An 18914-nucleotide genomic window follows, 5' to 3' on the forward strand; every position below is an offset into this window, starting at 1 on the left:
AAGGTTAGCTTCCATCTACTCTGCATCTATCTTTCTGGTACCTATTTCTGTACAATGTAAATCCCAACTAAAACTCTATTTTCTACATAAAGTCCTTCCCAGCTTTTCTTAATCCTAGAGCCATCTCTCAATTATTTCCCATTTCTCCTTTCCTTGTGTGTGTGTATGTATGTATGTGTGTATGTTTGTATTGTCTCCCCCATTAAATTGACCTCTTTGACAACAGGGTCTCTTTCCCCTTTTTGTATACCCAGAGCTTAGCACAGTGCCTGGTACACAGTAGACACTTAATAAATGTTTACCGACTGACTGAATTGAGTTAGTGGAAGGTATTCCCTCTATTAATGACATTGCTGGGTCAGGTTCTGTATATTCTGTGTATGTGTCCGTGTTGTCTCTCCTGGAGCGCTGAGGCCGTTTTCGTTTGGCCTTTGTATGTCCAGGGCCTGGCACATAGTGGGTGTTTCATAAATGTTTGCCTGATTTCTAGGGAGGGAAGGGTGTGGTATGGATGGAAAGCAGCGCCTGGGAGTCAGGTAGCTCTCGGTTCATGAGCTATCCTCGGTCTTCTTGCACTCTAAGCCTGCTTCAACTGTAGAATGGGGCTCATAATTCCTGCAGCACCTTTTTTCCTGGGGTTGATTGGGGGCGGGGAGGAGATCAAGGAGGTAAAGGTCTCTCTTTCTGTCGCATTTCGCAGTACACACTGCGGCAAGTGTCAAAATGAAGCCGGAGGGCTTTAAGCCCCGCCCCGCGGGAGGACCGAGTCGTTCACGTGACTGCAGCGATCTAGGGATCCCACACCCATGGTCGTCCGCGACCACCACCACCGGCCGCGGGAGGGACACCAATTGAATCCTCTCCAGCGAGGGCGGAGGGTGGGGTGGAGGTGGGGGCTCCTCTCTGGAACATTCTCCCAAGTTCCTCGAGTCCCGCGGCTTGCAGTATAGTGACATCACGGAGGGGCGTGACCGACCATTTTGGGGCACCATTTGATTTCCCCCCCCCCTCTCCCAAGTAGTCTCGCGAGATGCTTGGATGAGAGTTTAGAGAGCTGGGTAGGGAGACGCGCGTGCGCACTGAGGCTTTCGGGCCGCATGCTGAGGAGTGGAGGAAAGCCGATGGTCTCGCGTAGCGTGTGAGTTTGCGTGAGGCAAGGAAGGGGGAGGCACTCGAGCCCAGTCCTCTCTTCCGGCGCACGCGTCCCTGCCTCCCCAGCGCCCTGCCCCTCTTTTCCCCCGCCCACTGCTCCCAAGCTCCCCTGCTCGCAGTCTCCCCACATCTCCGCTCCTCTCCCCATGTGCCACAGCCGTGGTCTCGCCCTGCGACCTCGGCTCGCCAGCCTCGGCTCCCCGCCCTGAGAGTGGTCTCTAGGGACCGCTCCGGTGTCGCAGCCCTCGAACCCCGCCTTCTATCCAGCCACCACCCCCGCTTCGGTCGCTGGCAGTTGCGCGGGTGGCCGCGGAGACCCTAGTTGGAGATGGCGCAGGGTGGCGATGGGCTGCTGCGGGAAGGCGACTTGTTGCCGCCGCCCTCCTCTTCGGTGATGCCGCCGGAGGCTGTGGTGAGCCAGTGGCGCTACAGCCACGAAAGCGACTGGCAGTGGGGGCTGCGGCGCACCTTTATCTGCCGCCACCTGCACAAGTACCCCGGAGCAGCGCTCGACCAGCTGCTGGCTCTCTCGTCCGCGTGGACCAACCACATCTTCTTGGGCTGCAGGTGAGCAGGACGAGGACCGGAGGGCGGGGTGTGTTTGGGGGGACCAGAGCCGAGGTCCGGGGAGTCCTCCTTCTCCCTCACTCTCCCTGGCACCCCCCTTCCCCCGCTCTCCCCTTCCCCGGCTCGCCTCTTACATCTCTCCCCCGCTCACCCCGCCTCCTCTTCCCCCGCTCGCCCCCTTCAGTCTCTCTAGACCCTTCTCTCCCCCCCTTTCTCTCCCTCTCCGTTTTTCCCCTACTCGCGCCCCTTCGGCTCTCCCCCTGTTCGCCTCCCTCCTTCTTTCCTCCATCGACCGCCTCCCCTGTCCCCGCCCCCTCCCCTCTTTTCGCCCCCTCCCTTTTCCCTAGCTCCCTGTCCGGCTCGACCCCTCCTCCGTCTCTCCCTCTGCTCCCTCTCCCTCTCCCTCTCCCCTTCCTTTACCCCTCCCGTTTTCCTTCCTCTTCTCTCCTTTTTTCTTCTTTCTCCCTCACTTTTCTTCCCCTCCCTTCCTCTGTCTTTTTTCCTTCCATCTATCATCCTCATCCATTTTTACTCCTTCCATTTTCCTTCCCTCCTTTTTTTTAACCTCTATTTTCCTTCCCTTCCCTTTCTTCGCTCCTCTTATTTCCTTCCCCTTCTAACCTCTTTTTTTCATAAATTTCCCTTCCCATTCCTTCTCTCATCCCATTTTCCTTCCCCTCCCATCCTTCTCTCCCTTTTTTCCTTCCATCTTCCTCTTCCATCCTCACCTTTCCCATTTTCACACCTCCCATTTTCCTTCTACTTCTATCCTCCTCTCCTTTTTTTCCTTTCAGTTTCCTTTAAACTCTCCCATTTTCCTCTTCCTTCTCACTTCCCATCCTTTTCTGATTGAGTTTGATGTTGTTCTTTCCCTTGCCCTCCTGTGGGCCTAGAGCTAGTTCTGACTTTACATCAACTCCTTCTCCACCCCTCCCCCCTTCTAGAGACTTTGGTCTCCAATCACCCTTCTGGCCCTCTGTGGCCCTCTCTTCCCCTTGGGAGGGCAAATGTGTCTCCCTCTGCACTGTTTGGCCCATATCCCTTTGCTGCTCTTGGCTCTCAATAGGTAGGAAGGCTCCTTCAGCATCCTGGGCCACAACACATACAGAGCCTCCTACTTTTGCCAATGAAGCTGGCTGAGGAACTGGAAAATCTACTGTAGAAAAAGGATTTCTTTCATTTTTTGCCCCAAGTGGGATTAGGCATCAGTAGCATTCTGCCTGGGGATTGGGCTTCAGGTCTTTTTTTTTTCCCCACCCCCTTCCTTTTGGGGCCTCCCGGATAGAGGAATTTGGACCATCCTGTCCAATCCAACGGAAACTGCCATGTGGCATTTCATAGGTTGATTTTTCTTTAAACTAGCCATAGGCAGCTCCACCCATCAAAATACTAAAATCCAGTCTGTGCCAGACTGATCATTTTTCTGACTGAAATTTGGCCCTCAAGTTAACTCAGTGGGACTTTCTTTTTCGAATGAAAAATTGAGTTAACAAAGCATCGGTCTAATAAAGTTTAAACTATCTTGGGTTAATGCTAGTGTAAGTTTACCGTTCTCCCTTGTCATTAATGGAACTTCAGTTTGTTATACTTCACAAACCATTTCTTCTATTCTTCTTGCTCAATAGAATTTCTTCCTCTAAGAGATCAGAAACACAAACATCGACCAGATGTATTCCCCAGGGAAAACTACTGAATTTTTCTTTTCTTTGTTTGCTATTTCAAGAGATAAATGAATTAGCTGGCATCAGGGGTTCAGAGCATCACAAATGTGTGGAACCCGAGAGACCATCTAGTCCAACTCCTTCATTTAAAAAATGAGGAAACTGAAGCCAAAGGAGCTAAGGTCACACGGGGAGGAAGAGGCAAAGGGCTCGAACCCAGATCCCTGGTGCCTTGGCGCTTCACTGTTTCATATAAATAGCTCTTAATAGCCTTAGGTAGCCTAACAACAGCAATGAAGAGGGAATTGTTTGCATTTCCTTTCTTTAAGCAAGGTATCTTTTGTACTTTGTTTATTTGTAAGAGTCTAGTCCTTATGCACTCTACTGATATGCCTTTCGAGTTTGAGTTAAAACAGCTGGAAAAGCCCCCCCCTCCCCCAGATTCAAAGAAGTGGAGAGGTGTGTATTTTAAGCCCTTTGTGGTTTACAGATCTATCTTCCTGTGAATTTATCCTATTAAAGAAGCATAAAGTTTAGTAGTCTGATTTTTGACCCGTAATCTTCATAATCCTCAAACCTGTATGGTTCATATGCCTCAGATTTCCTAGGATTATTCAGTAGAACCATGGTTTTAAAGGATTAGCCCCCAAACTCCTTTTTATTTAAAATCTGACCTACTCGAAAATTCGGATAATTAGAGTTTTTCTCTGTATTTTCCTCTTTATGAAAGAAAAACAAAGTGATAAAGTGATATTGGGGATTTATCCTGGAAAGGTATTTCTTGGGTGTGTTTTAGGTACCGTTTATAACACTGACTCCAGGCTGGAGTCCAAAGGCCAGGGTTCAAATTTGAACTTCTTTCTGATCTTGGACTAGTCCCTTTCCTTTTCTGGCCTCAGTTTCCCCTTATATAAAATATGGAAATTGGACTAGTTGACCTTTGAGGTCCCTTCCAGTCCTAGATCTAGGAGTATGTGTGTGATCTAGAAATGAGTTCTTTTACTTTCCTGAGGCTCACTTTCTTCCTCTGTAAAATGAGAGAATTGGACTAGGTGGTTTTTCAGGTCCCATCTAGTTCTGAGTTTAAGATACTATGAGATGATCCTTGGTGTTTATATAATGCACTTGGAGGTACCTCTAGAATCATGAGAACAACACCTATGTAGAGTATAGTTTTAGTGTCAGTTTTCTCTTTGCTATGTTCTGGTTCTTTGACAAATGATACTATGTTTATGTATGGGAACTCTGTTATCCAGAATATTCCGTTAGCCAAAAGTTTATTTCCCCAAGCATTGTTGTTGAATGCTGTATGTATCAAGCAAGAGTCCTTTTTGGCCATTATGTTGTTTGTGAGAAATTTCTTGGTATCGTAAAATTAGGGTTTTCTGCCTTAGTTGTTTTATTATGAATATCCCTTCTGTACTAGTCTAAAATCAGTCCTAGGATGATAGATGCTGGCTAGGGATAGGGTATGAAATTAACAGTTGGCTAGTGGGTAAAGTGGATGAGTCACTTTGCTAATAAAGTAAGGGGGAGCTTTTGAAATGATTTTTCCCTTTCAAATCTGGGATTTCTTGATCATTGCAGGAAAAGAGGTAGGTTTTACAACTTAAAAGGCTATTTCTGAATAATTCCAAAGACTTATTTAAAAGTTATTTGAAATTGTTCCTGCCCTCTTGTCAACTATGCGTTGGTAGCAGTAGTTTGGCTATATGCATTCGGTTTTGTCTTTCGCAGGAGTCTGTAAATAGTAATTTTGTAACTGCAAATCCTAACCTCTGCTTAATTTTCAAGTGCTTTTACTCATTTACTTGGTGGGACCTAATGGAGCAATTTAATCCTTTCGGCATTTCTTTGGTAAGCCATTACTAGTCAAACTATTAAGTCCTCTCTATGCATCTCGGCGGATCTCTATTATGCACTTATGCATTGACTCTCTTAGTATATTGAAAATGCTAAATTGCAGGCACACTGGCAAATGCTAGGGTTGTTGAATTTTGAACAGCTTAAACCCATGAATTTTAACAATCACAGTAGATTGCGGTTTTCTCCTAGAATATCTATCACCTTTTTCCTTGTACATTGCTGGTTTGCAAATACTACTGTGTGAGAGACGGAGAGTGTGGGTGGGTGGATGAGTGCGCGCTTTTTTGTGTGTGTGTGTTTGTTTTTTCCAGGTCCCAGAATGGAGCTGCTCTAGGGCAAATGTCACAGCTTGTGTTCCTTAGATGTGTGTTTCTTGTTTGACTTAACAGTTCATGGCTAATCACCGTTTTTAAGACTGGACTGAGGACTTTTCCGAGGCTTTTTATTTGTTTTTTGAAGGAAAAGAGCTTCTAGACTAAATTATACAAGTTTTAAAGTGCTCTGTCCTAAACCAACTCGAGACCCCCTACTTTACTTGGTAGAGATGCTCCTCTTGTTGCATCATCCAATCCTTCTGTGAGTGGGAAAGACGGAATAAACGACGAGGGGACCGAAAGTTTTTAATCACTTGTACCAGTTTCAGATTTGTGGGTGGGCTGGTTTGCTTTCCTGCGAAATTAAAACTAAATAGGAACGTGTTCTGGAACATTGTCATCCAGGATAATGTTTGCAGTCTTCTTTGAATGGTAAAGTTTGAAATACTACGCCCAATGATTTCTGGCACTGGGGGGTGGGGTCGGGGCTGGATTTCATGGACGAGTAGTTTCAGAGGGAGCTGCAACTGGGAAAGGCGCCTTCTAACTTGGATGAACACTTTGAGTCCTCCCTCTCTTCCTTTTATCCCCACTCCTGGCCACCTTGCCTTGTAAGTCAACATTAATTGTTATCTGCTCTGCAAACCAAGAAGTGAAAATAATGCAAAAAGCCTGAGGCGTTCTTTTGAGCTACTAGAGGGAAATAATTCATATACCTCCTCTAATCACTAGGTAACTATTCTTGCTAACTAGGTGCTAGGTAAGCTTTAAGACAAATTTATTGATGTCTTTTGTTTTTACACCGCCTTCATTTCTAAATCTTTCTCCTCTCCTTCATAAAGTTTGTAAGGAACTTTATGAAAGCAAGGGAGGGGGGAGAGGAGGGAGAGCAGTTCCTTCAAATTACCCATTGTATGCAGCAGTTCTCATTCAGAGCTACCCACCCTATCCTGCAGAAAAAGGAGGGAAATGCATTTTCTCCCGTCTTTCTGATCGAACTTGATCTTTAGAATTAGCAAGCGTTAAACTCTTAAGTAACTTTTTTTATTTATTAAAGCTTTTTATTTACAAAACATATGTATGGGTAATTTTTCAACTTTGACCCTTGCAAAACCTTCTGTCCAACTTTTCCCCTCCTCCCCACCCCCTCCCCTAGATGGCCGGTAGTCCCATACATGTTAAATATGTTGAAGTATATAGTAACTTTTTATTAAAGTCGAAGAAACTGTTTCCCATTTTATACCAAGATTTATTTTTATCCTATTAGTTGGGTTTCATAGAGTGAACGAAGTTATAACGAATAGCATTGTTGGAAAAGAAAAAATCAACGGGCAAACATTGGCTATTCCTATACTGAGCATGTGTGCGTTGTTTATGGATACCACACATGGAATTGATCATTGCATTCTGTTTTTGGAATTGGATGGACCTAAAGACCACTTTTGAGGTTGTGACTGTTTTAAGGCCCCAGGTTCTGAGAGTGAATGTAAGCATAACGAAGGCATTTCCTTTAGCTCTCTCCACTTGAGGTTTGTCTAGAGTCCAGGGATCCTCAAACTTTTTAAATAGGGGGCTAGTTCGTTGTTCCTCACACTGTTGGAGGGCCGGACTATAGTAAAAACAAAAACTTTGTTTTGTGGGCCTTTAAATAAAGAAACTTCCTAGCCCTGGGGGAGGGGGATAATTGTCCTCAGCTGCCGCATCTGGCCAGCAGTTTGAGGACCCCTGGCTCTAGACCTTCCATATTCTCCTTTGCTTTCCTCACACCTTGAAAATTTGACCCTAAAATGTCTGATTTGTAATTGATCCTATTATATATAACTTGTGATTTCCCAAGTTCAGATAGAGTAAATGTCCGACTTAAAGTATCTATTTAGAGTGGATCGTGAACTAACTGTAGTTATGGAATCGTGCTACCCCAATAGCTGCCAGTAGGCAGTGCTGGTGGGTTTGTATAAAAACTTTTTTTTCTGGAAAACTCAAAAGCGTTAATTGGGGGGAAGGGGAAGAGACATGACCTAGACTCCTGAAAAAAGGCTGGCACAGGGACCCAATAGAGTTCTAGACTGTATATATCTAGCTCTATACTAGAACCTAGCAAAGAGGATGGACTTTGCCAGATAGTGAACTCTGGAATAGACAGTGATATTTGGAGGTATCGGGGAAAAGACTTAAATAGAAAAGAGTCATATTCCTTTTAACTATGGGAAGAACTATTCAGATAGACCCGAGCAAATTCTCAATAAGCTCTAAGAGACAGTTGTAGGCTTATCTGTGTACTGACTTCTCTGCTTTGCTTGGAAAAGGGACGGTTGGGTCTGAGGAGCGAACGGTACCAGAAATGACAAATTCTCACCCTCATTCAAATTCAGCACGTGTACTTTACATCCATTAAAAAAAAATTCTCCCCAAATGGCATCATCGGTCCCGTGATCAATCCCGGGACCCCAAGGTAAGAATGGGAAACAGTTACGAGGTAAAACCAAAACTCGGATCACTTGTCCTTGGAAGCCAGTGTAGGCTTGGTCATTTCTGAGACCCTTTTCACAGTTTTCCACACATGGGGTACAACAGCTTATAACAGGAATAGCCCATTTAGAAGTTTTGGAACTAGTTTAATTCTTATATGTTTTAACATCATTTTTTATTACTTCAAACATAGGTATAGCCCACAATTGATGGAAAAAATTTTCAAGATGGCTGAAGGTATTGATATTGGGGAGATGCCTTCACATGAACTGGTATTGCCTAATGCTCCCAAAGCTCAAAAGCGTCCCCCCTCGCCTTGTGCTGGTGAGTATATTTCCTTTTCCTCGATGTGTGAACTGAAGAAACCTGAGGTCTCTACTTCATTTGGTAAAATGAGGGTGATACTTAATTCTTGTAAGTGTAAAAAATAGTTACTTTCAAACTTAGGATCTGAGAGTTCTCTTCTGTTATACTTTCTGTTAAACAGAAATGAACAGTTTTATGGAGAATAGGCATTTACTAGAACACTAAAATAAGTATCTTAAATATCATTGAGGCCCGTGGAATGGGATCCCACTTTTTAAAATAAAAATAATAATGCCATACTTAAACCAGATTTCCCAAGATGGAGTTTGCTCATGATGGCACACACACACACTGTTGATGCTCTCGCATTGTAGCGTGTGACTGCGGCCCTTCATTCGGGCCCTAGTATGGGCAGAGCACTGTGCTGGGCAGGGCTGGGGAATACCAAATTGAGGTATGACAGGATTTCTGGCTGCAGGGGACTTCCCCACTGCTGCCACCTTAAATCAAGACCCTTAGATAATACCTAGATACTTGCAGGAGCTTTTCCCTAATTTCTTTTTGTGTCTGACTCACTCTAGTTCAGCCTGTCTGTCACTGCCAGATTCATCTTCCTAATGGATCGCTGTAATCACCTAACTGCTTAAAGACTTTCTATCTTTCCAATTGAATCCAAACTTTTTAGCCTGGCATTCATGATCCTCTGGCCGGACCTGACCTCAGGCTCGTTTTCTAGCCTTATCTTTTTCTACTCTACTTTTGCTCAGATTGCTTTTTACATCTTTGGTCCTATTCAAGCTGAACTACTACCGCCCGTTCCTCAAACAGGCATGCCCTATGCTGTTCCTTCTTCCAGGCAGGCCCACGTCTGACCCTCTCGGGTGCCCACTTGCTGCTTGCTCTGCTATGATATGTCCCAGCTCCTGCCTCTGGACTTGAAGAACATTTGCTTTCTACCTCCTTCATGCACTTAATTTCTTAAAATGATCTCTTTCTATGTGGGCTGTCTCCCTTACTCAGTGTTCATTTCCTTGAAGGTAGGTCTGGCTTGGCATTTTTGTATCTTTATACCACTCGGCCCCTGACCCAGCACAGTGTCTTGCACAAATGTAAAGTGTAATATCCTTTATACCTCTATCTTTAGATACAGATCTTGGCAGCAACTTCTTCTGTAGTTTTAATTTTGGCACCCTCATTTTCCTAATCCAGCTATATTAATCTTTTTTTCACTTAAAAATAAAATGGATTCTGTTTCTGTATGATGGGTCAGGGCCAGGGTCGTTCCTGAAAACAGACTTTGAGGCAGGGATTAGAAATTGGCAATTTTCTCTTGAGAAGTCTATCCGGAAAACATTTTTCTTCATTATGATTAAAAGTAAGTGATTAAGAAGTCTGATATTCCTCACTTTTTCCTTTTGGGTGGATCTTTGATCTCATTGATTTGGTGCTGCCCTTAACAAACAGTAAACAGATTGTAGCCTCTTCTGTGCAATTCTTGTCTGTGTCCTCCTATTATTTCTCCCTGGAGGATATAATTTAACTGATGTACTCACTGGAAGCCATCTTCTGGTTCTTTTAAACCAGAATGGGATTTTCTCCATTTATTGTGTCTCCTTTTCCTTAGACTGGCCCATCTTACACACACGCACACACACAAACACACGCACCCCCTAGATGCTGTTTTTATATTACTTATATAAATCAGTGGTGCCGCTTGTTTTCAACCTATCTTATTTAAAAATCAGCAGTTCAGTGAAATTACAATCTGTACTGTTAAAATACTTAAAATTTTTAGTTTTGTAGCTTTATTTCCTAGAAAAAAGCACTTTTGAGTATGTGGATCTAGTATGAAGTCCTACTTAGACAGTAAGACTGGCCAAATGAAGGGATGGAAAGTTTTCATCCTCACTTCTAAAACGTCATTTAAATGGACAAACTTAGCATCTCCCAATAACTGATCCTGCTGATTTTTAAAAGATAACAACCTAAAGCTTCTAAAAATGAACCTACTTCTTTAGCTTGCAGGTTGCTTTGAAAATACAGATCCTACACAGGGGGTAGGATCTTACTCTGGATGGAAGATTTGACCCTAACTTACAAATCCTTATTACCTACATAGCCCTGGAATAGAAGAATTGGGGTAAATGTATTAACTGAAAATTCTAGTTCTCGAATAATTTGAAGAAAAGAACATTTTGATCTTTCTTGGCTCCCTGCTTTATGTTGTACAGATCAGTTTTATCATCCCGGTAGATTCTGGGCTCCTTGAGAACTGGGACTTTGACCTCTTCCAGTGTCTTGCCTGCAGTAGGAGTTTTAACAGATGCTTGAATGGAAAGAACCAGAGCCGAGACTAGCTGTGTGGCCTTGGGGAAGCTCTGCAACCTTTCTAGGCCAAAAATTTCTTCATCTGCCAAAATGAAGGGATCTCTTTTCCAGCTCTTTAAACTATACCATAAATTGATTCTTTACCTTTCACATGTTTTTGAATTATTCATGGTCAGAAAGAATAGAGCTAGAGGGCTTTGAATGTAGATATTAGACCCACTAGACGCTATAGGAAGTTGACAAAAGTTATCTGTGAAGGTCGGTTTGTTAATATCTGGGAAAAAATCAGTCAAATTTTTCCCATTCACATTTGACTTAAGACAACTTGTTTTTTCTTTAAAAAATTGTAAAATGTAGGTATTCTCTTACCACCATCCTACCCAGACCCTTGGGTAAAATAATATAGCAAGTATTAAAGGAGAGAATAGTGTCATGAGGTCTCAAATATTAAAATGTCTCTGCTTTGGAAAAATGCAAATGAAATTTTGAATGGAGGTCTGGATCTCTTTGCCCAAGCCTAATAAATTTACTATACTACGATTGATCACCTTAATAACCATTTAATCCCATTCTGTCAGATGATGAATTCCTGGATTCTACTCAAATGGTTGTCTATACCTAAATGAAAAAAACAATTTGGATATCAATGGGCAAACCTGTCCTTTTTAAGGTTTTTTAGGGTTAAGGACAATGGCCCCTTGGTTTGTGTGTGTGCAATGCATGTGGCTATATCCAAATTTCTGGTTGCCTATTAGAGATATCCCCAGCCAGAAACAGTCTCTCTATCACCTTAAGGGTCATGACATTTTATTTGTGTGGCTCTGATGGTATAATTTTAGTTCACACCGTAGGTATTTATGTATATCATCTCTCCTCTGGCAAGCTCCTTGAGGGCAGGATTCAACAGGTATTTATTAAGCTCTTTACGAGGTACTAGGAATACAGAAATGAAATCGTCTTTGCCCTCAATAATTACCATTCTACAGACACAGATAAGTGAATATGTAAAATATACAGATTAAATAACAAAATAATTGGGGGAATGAGACGAGAACAATGAAGGGAATCAAAAATAACTCCTTTTGGAAGTGAGCCTTGAAGTTGCCCAAAGGTGGAGATGAGGAAGGAGGAGAGCATTCCAGGTGTAGGGGCATGCAACCGAGTGTCATGTACATGAATGAAACAGTAAGTAGGCCGGGATGGCCAGAATGTCGGGTGGGGAGGAATCTGAAATCTTTCTAGAAACATAGGTTGGAGCCAGATCGTGAGGGGCTTGGAATACTGATTTGAGGAAGAAGGAGCCATTTAAGCCTCTGAGAAATTCCCACAGTCAGAACTGTGACTTAGGAATATCAGTTGGGCAGCTAGATGGAGAATTGATTGGAGTGGGGAAAGACTGAAGGTGATTACAGTAATGCATGCAGAGGGAATATTGGGGCCTGAACTAGGGTGGTGGCCAAATGAGTGGATAGATGTGGAAGGCGAATCTAATTCAGGGGAAGTTGGGTGTGTGCTAATGAAGTGAGAAGGGGAATGACAACTCAAGAGTTGAAGATTCCCTTTCCCTCCTTCCCTCCCCACCTTGCTCCTTCCCTCCTTCCCTCCCCTCCCCCCCCAATCAGCTTGCCCCAGCACTTCTCCAGGACGTGCTACTAGCAAGAAGGACAAAGAACTGAGGATCTCACTGCCATCGAGCACCCAGCAAGAATGAAGAATAGGGAGAATTTTGCAGTGACCTGCATAGGGTATATATAATATTTGTATTTCTGTCACAGCCAAGTGACTATGTTTGGTTTCTTGTGTCTCCATTAGCACCTGGCACAGTACTGTGTTCACAGTACCTTTGTAAAGTTAGACTGCCATTTAACAGTGAGACTACTGGCAGTCCTGCTGTGCCAGCTCAAGGCCTTCTGTATTCTTGATTTTCTAGTTGCTAAAAGATGTATGGGCCTGGAGAACATAGACCATAAGATTGGGGGTGGGGTGGGGAGGGTGGAGGGCGGGGGGATGCCAAGGCCCAGCTACCAAGATGGGTGAATGTTATGAATGAAGCCCAGACCAAGGATGGTGAAAGAGGAGGTTCGAAAAGATGGCTATTCTAAGAGCCGACATTCCTAGATCACTCTAAGATGTGTAAAGCCCTTCCCATACATTACTGCTTTGAGCTATATAACCATCTTGTGAGGTAGGTACAGCAGATATTTTTCACACATTTTAATATACCATCAGTACCAAAATTCCCCTACAAAGTATATCCACTCCATATTATTTCTGCACTTTTGTAGCAGTTGATAGGAAGGATAGCTATAGCCTATAGCTTGGATGAAATGGTGGTTTTGTTTTGCTTTTTAATATTGACTTCAACATTTGGGTGACCCTATTCCCATTTTACAGGTGAGGAAACTGAGGCCTAGAGAGGTTAAGTGACTTTCCCAAGGTCACACAGCTAGTAAATGTCAGAGGCAGGATTCAAACCCAGTTCTCTTCTGACTCCTAAGGCTAATAACGTTCTTTCCACTCCACCAAGCTGCCTCTCTACTGGACTCTGTGAATTACCAGCATCTTGGAGTCTTCATCAGAGGCAAAGGGGGGGGGATTGGTTCAAGTTGGGGAGACGAGGGGGCCAGCCTGGTGGAATTGTGCTCAGGTTGGGCGAGCCATAGGCTGGAAGAAGCTGAACATGATGGAACATGTGCTATTTTGCTTCCAACAGCTCCACGGAATAGGCTTCCAGTAACTAGCGTTCCAGTCTTCTCCCCTGCCCCTGCCTTGGGGTGACAGTGTATGCACCCTGAAAGAATTAAGTGCTACTTAATTGGGGCTAATCTGTTGGAGTGATTTTAGGGGATGTGTTGGGAAAGAAAAAGAGGGCAAAGTTGCTGCTAAGGGTTGGGATGAGGAAAGATACTGGAGACACATTTTTGCCCAAGGGATAGTCAGACATAAGATATACACAGAGAGATAAGTATTCCTTTTTGGACCTCTTTGATGTTCACTAATCTGATTCAATCTTGGGACAGTTAAGTTGTTCAAAATAAGATCTTCTGAAAAGTTAGTCAACACAAGTTCCAAATGAGTACAGAATATACAGGTAAAATTTGGTCATAGAAATTCATGAGAGTGATTAAGGTAAAGCATTAAGTGGGGGATTTCTAAATTTTAAATGTTCTTCTCTGGAAGGATTTGGGAGAAAACGACAATGACAAGGCAAAAAGGGGTTATGATCTAAATTGGTGGTAGAAGGACTTGGATCCGAGCCTTCAAAGTCTCCCCCCCCCCAAATAAGTGAAATGGATTTAATTAATTTGGAGGCACATAGATCACTTACTGTATTTTGAATTTATATCAAGTTTTATTAGTCCTTCCTTAGTCAATATCACAAATCTTAACTCCGTACTCCCACTTGGATTTAAAGAAGGCTAGTTCTTGCGGGGAGGTGTTACCTCATTCATCTTACCCAGGCAGATGAAAGAGTCTCACAAGTTAACTTCCTTTTTATAATCCAAATAATGTCTCCCTGTGTGCCATTACCTTCAAAGTCCAGAGATACAGCACTCAGATATTTTAAATTATAATTCTTTTTACATGTGCATAACCACTAGGTGTCTCCTTTATGCTTTCATTCCTTTTGTGTCAAGTTGTGATTGGATACATGGCACACTTATTTCAATAGCTTCTGATGGTCCCATGATAAATTACGACCTGTGATATATTTTTTAGCCCGTTATTAATAGTGCATCTTTTATTACCATTTCACAACTATCTGTTATCTTTTTTTTCCCTTTCATGAGGCAATCAGGGTTAAGTGACTTGCCCAGGATCACACAGCTAGAAAGTGTTAAGTGTCTGAGGCCAGATTTGAACTCGGGTTCTCCTGAATCCAGGACAGGTGCTCTAAGCACTGTACCATGTAGCTGCCCTGACCGTTTGTTGTCTTAGCTATATTATGTTGACCCTCTCCAAGCCTCACCCCTAAATTCTACTTATATATAAATTATAGTAGTTGTAGAATGTGATAACTGGAAGGGCCCTTAGAAATGACCTTGACCAGTTCTCTCATTTGCCCAATTAGGATTATACAGTTAAGCTAAGGACCGAGCCCTCAACCAGAATCCAGGTCTCTTAACATCCAATCTGGTATTATTTTCATTACCTTCCACACACAGGATTCTTGATTGACACTATGAACAGTCATGTTTGGTGAGCTAGATTCTGGATTGGAGGACAGGCCATAAGTGATTTTTTTAAAAGTTCAAGCAGGGTTTGGAAACTGGATCTTTTGTATTTTGCCACTGCTGTCATAAAATGCAAAGTAAAAACTAGGGCATCTGCCCTATGGTTGGGGCTGCTCAACAGGTACAGGGTTCCTAGCTAAGCTTCTGCCTGGGCTGAGATGATGAGAGTGATTTATTTAGCCACTGGGTATAGTGAGATTTTCTTTAACTTGGATAGACATTTTTATTCTGTTTTAATACTGATAAATGCCTTTTTAGATCAGCGTTTTTTTTTCCCCTTTCTATCTTGTTGCATTCCCCCTTCCCAGGAAAAATAAATTGACCCGTGCAGCACTATATTACCATTTCCCTGAAGGTAAGCCAAGTATTGTCAGTTGTGAAATTGAAGACCTTTTTTGAATAGTCTATCAATGAAGCAGCCATCTAACTGTAGTATGGTTTGGGGAATGATCATTTGAAATGCTTTTCTTTAACTATAAATCTCACTCACTCTGTAGGTCAAATCCCTCCCAAAAAGCAAGCTGCTTCCAGACTCCAGGTGAAACCTCGTTTTGAACCTGTACACTTTGTAGCTAGTAGTAATAAAGATGAAAGAATGGAAGATCCTTCAGACACTCAAACACAGCAAGCAAACTCTACCGTCACGCCGTTAGCCACCTACCAAGATGATAACAACAGTTCCCAAGATCAAAAGTCTCAGTATTCCGAAACAAGTTGTGCTCTCACTAATAACCAGACTGCAACAACTAGCATGTTATCAGATAGTGCAAACCCTGCCCAGAGCGGTACATCCCATCCTCCTCCAGCCTCTCAAACAGCTGCTGTGTCTTCCCCAGTAGTCAAATTTTCAGAATCAGAGGTAGCTGGGAAGCAACAGTTTATCGAAAGACTTTCTGCAGTTATTTGCAAGAGCCTTTCAGGGATAACTCTCGGAGCTGATAAAATTAATTACACGTATATGTTAACTCGTTGCATTCAGGCATGTAAGACGAATCCTGAGTATATATATGCTTCTTTAAAAGAAATCCCCCCTGTTGACATCCCCAGAAATAAAAAACTTTTAATTGATGGCTTTGCTTGTGAAGTTAGATGCCAGAGCATCTATCTGACCACAGGTTATGCTGGCAGCAAAAATGGTTCTAGGGATCGAGCTACTGAGCAGGCCATAAAGCTCTTGCAAAAATCTGTTGAGGTTAGAGTCATTAAAAGGAAATTTAAACACATTTATCAAGATGACCTCGTGGTGTGTCAGGTTGGCGTATCCTCCTACGATTTTCCTCCAGCCCTAAAAGCCCCAGAAGATCTCTCCGTCAAGAACGGGGCCGAACAGTCTGACTCTGCTTCCGGTTCCAAACACTGGACCAATTTTGTCCTTATAGAAAATGCAAATGATGCTATTGGAATCCTAAACAATTCTGCCTCGTTTAACAAAATGACAATTGAATACAAGCATGAGATTATGCCAAATCGCACATGGCGCTGTCAGGTGTTTTTGCAAGGGCACTGCTTAGCGGAAGGTTTTGGAAGCAAAAAAGTAAGTAAACATGCAGCTGCTTCCAAAGCATTGAAAATTCTTCAAAAAACACAATCTGATACCCCAGTTGTCCAAGCTACACAGGTTCAAACAGTAGGCTATTCACCTAAGGGATCTGGAAACAAAGATTTAAAGGATCTTGTAATTTATGAGAACTCTTCAAACCCTGTATGCACACTAAATGACACGGCTCAGTTCAACAAAATGACTGTCAAATATGTTTTTGAAAGGCTGACAGACTCAAGGTGGAAATGTAAGGTGATTCTGGAGGACGAATTCATTACCGAAGCAGTTGGGGTGAAAAAGTTTGTCAAGCATGCGGCTGCAGAAGAAGCTGTGAAAATCCTCAAAAAGACACAGCCGACCGTCATTAACAACCTGAAGAAAGGTACCATTGAGGATGTAATCTCCAGAAATGAGATTAGAGGTCGCTCAGCAGAAGAAGCTTATAAACAAGAAATCAGAGAGGATAACATAGGGAATCGGCTCTTAAGAAAAATGGGTTGGACGGGGGGTGGTTTAGGGAAGTGTGGGGAAGGTATCCGGGAGCCCATCTCAGTTAAAGAGCAGCATAAACGGGAAGGGCTTGGACTTGATGTAGAGAGGGAAATAAAATTGCCAAGAAAGATATCGAACAGATCATCCGAAATTATGCACGGTCAGAGAGCCACACCGATTTAACTTTTTCTACAGAGCTTACCAATGATGAACGGAAACAAATACATCAGATTGCCCAGAAGTATGGTCTTAGGAGTAAATCTCATGGAATAGGCCGTGAAAGATATTTGGTGGTAGGTAGAAAAAGGCGTAAGGAAGATTTACTAGATCAGCTCAAACAGGAAGGCCACGTTGGACATTATGAACTGGTTATGCCTCAAGCAAATTGAGACCAAAATTATCATGTAAACACTTCCTAACATTTTGTGACACGAATTAGAAATGTTGCATTTTCTGGTTGTAGAAGATATTCATTCTAAAGTGGTGTTAAACTTTGCTCTTTTTTACTTATGCTTTTGTAGGAAGACTCTTGTTCAAGTTGTACTAGTATGTAGTCCAGAAGACAAAATTGTCCTTGATGTCATTGATGTTACTAGTTATTTTATATTGTGATGTGATCATGTGATAACAAAAATACATCCAAATGTACCTCTTCCCTTTAAAATTAAAAACTTGTATTTTCCCCTTAAAGAATTTTTAATTTGTTTGAAGAGCAAAGCGATTTGGAGTAAATGTGTTCATATCAGACTATAATAAAACTACAACTGTCAACGACGTTTTGCATTTTAACCTGTACTTTGAATTTTTAAAATTTCTTTTTAAGGAGTAAACATACACTTTGTATTTAAAAAGTATTGGCTGGTAATCCATATCATTTAACCCTAGCTACTATGCCATCTAAAACTAAACAGTTGCTGAATCCTCTTAAGTGTACAAATAAGTGAGTCTTTTGAGAATTGACATTTTATGGGAAAACAGCACTTAAGAGAACCATAGAAAAGATTTGTTTAAATTTCCTAAAAATTAAAGTTCAAGAAAATAAAATTAGATTATCTGTACTTATTACAGATCCACAAATAGCCATGAAGCAGATGGATACTCCTTCCTTAAAAAGATCAATTTGTATCATATCTCCAGCCTTTATTTTCACATACTCCTGAATGTTTTCTGAGTGGTAAAAACTATTTTTAAAAAAACAGCAGGAGCTCACCTGGCAAATGGCAGACGGCTTGTTTTTGAAGCATTAAGGTATTTTAATGCTTGATCAAGTTTGGACTAGAATGGCCACTCATGGAAGTATCCCATCACAGAACTTTTTTTGGATTGAGGTGGTGTATCCAGGCTATGGTTGAAACTTGCTTTTATTTCTTTTGGAATCATTCAGAAGGTGAAATCATTTCAGGACAATAAGGTGTCGATCTAAAATAGCACCATAGTGGTCTTTGGTGTAAGATTGTTGGGTACCCATCCAACTTATCATGCTAAATCAGAAGTTGCTAGTAGGCTGGTTGTGTTTTTTACTTTGTTTTGCACAGGAACCTATTCAATTGCCCTTCCTACCTACCATGTCCTGTGTGGTTCTTGTCTCCTACTAACCACCCTCCTTTCAGAAGATCTGGCCTCTTCCCAAAGTGAGTTTCACTAGTTGCTAAGAGCAGATTTGGCTTCCATGTTTTTGGTGTAAAGTTAGTGAAAAAAAGTCTTTAATGCCATGGTTAAGAATCTTAAAGGTATCTTGTGTTGGGTAAGTAGAACAACCTTCTGTTTTTACTATTTTGCTGAAACGTTGGGTTTCTGAATCAAAATGGGAATTTAGAAGAAACAGCTTTTGAATTTTTCCTTGCCTCAGTGTTCTAGGATACAAAGGTGGTCCTGATTTGTTGTTTTTTGAGTTTTAAGGTGTTAGGAATAGGAAAAGCACCAGCAGTTATTCCCATTCTACTTTTAAGCTAAATGAAAATTTTAGTTATTTATCTCTTTTCCT

General features: G+C 42.3%; 1 protein-coding gene across 1 annotated transcript; it reads left to right on the plus strand.

Moving 5' to 3' along the window:
- The first annotated feature begins 1097 nt into the window (after positions 1-1097).
- On the plus strand, positions 1098-17704 carry NKRF (NFKB repressing factor). Its single transcript, XM_051968998.1, is given in 4 exon segments — positions 1098-1719; positions 8223-8353; positions 15396-17036; positions 17039-17704. Coding segments are annotated over 4 exon segments (2292 nt in total). The 5' UTR covers positions 1098-1480; the 3' UTR covers positions 17320-17704.
- The last annotated feature ends 1210 nt before the right edge of the window (positions 17705-18914 follow it).

Source organism: Antechinus flavipes, chromosome X (assembly GCF_016432865.1).
Source record: "Antechinus flavipes isolate AdamAnt ecotype Samford, QLD, Australia chromosome X, AdamAnt_v2, whole genome shotgun sequence".
NCBI classification, from domain to species: domain Eukaryota; kingdom Metazoa; phylum Chordata; class Mammalia; order Dasyuromorphia; family Dasyuridae; genus Antechinus; species Antechinus flavipes.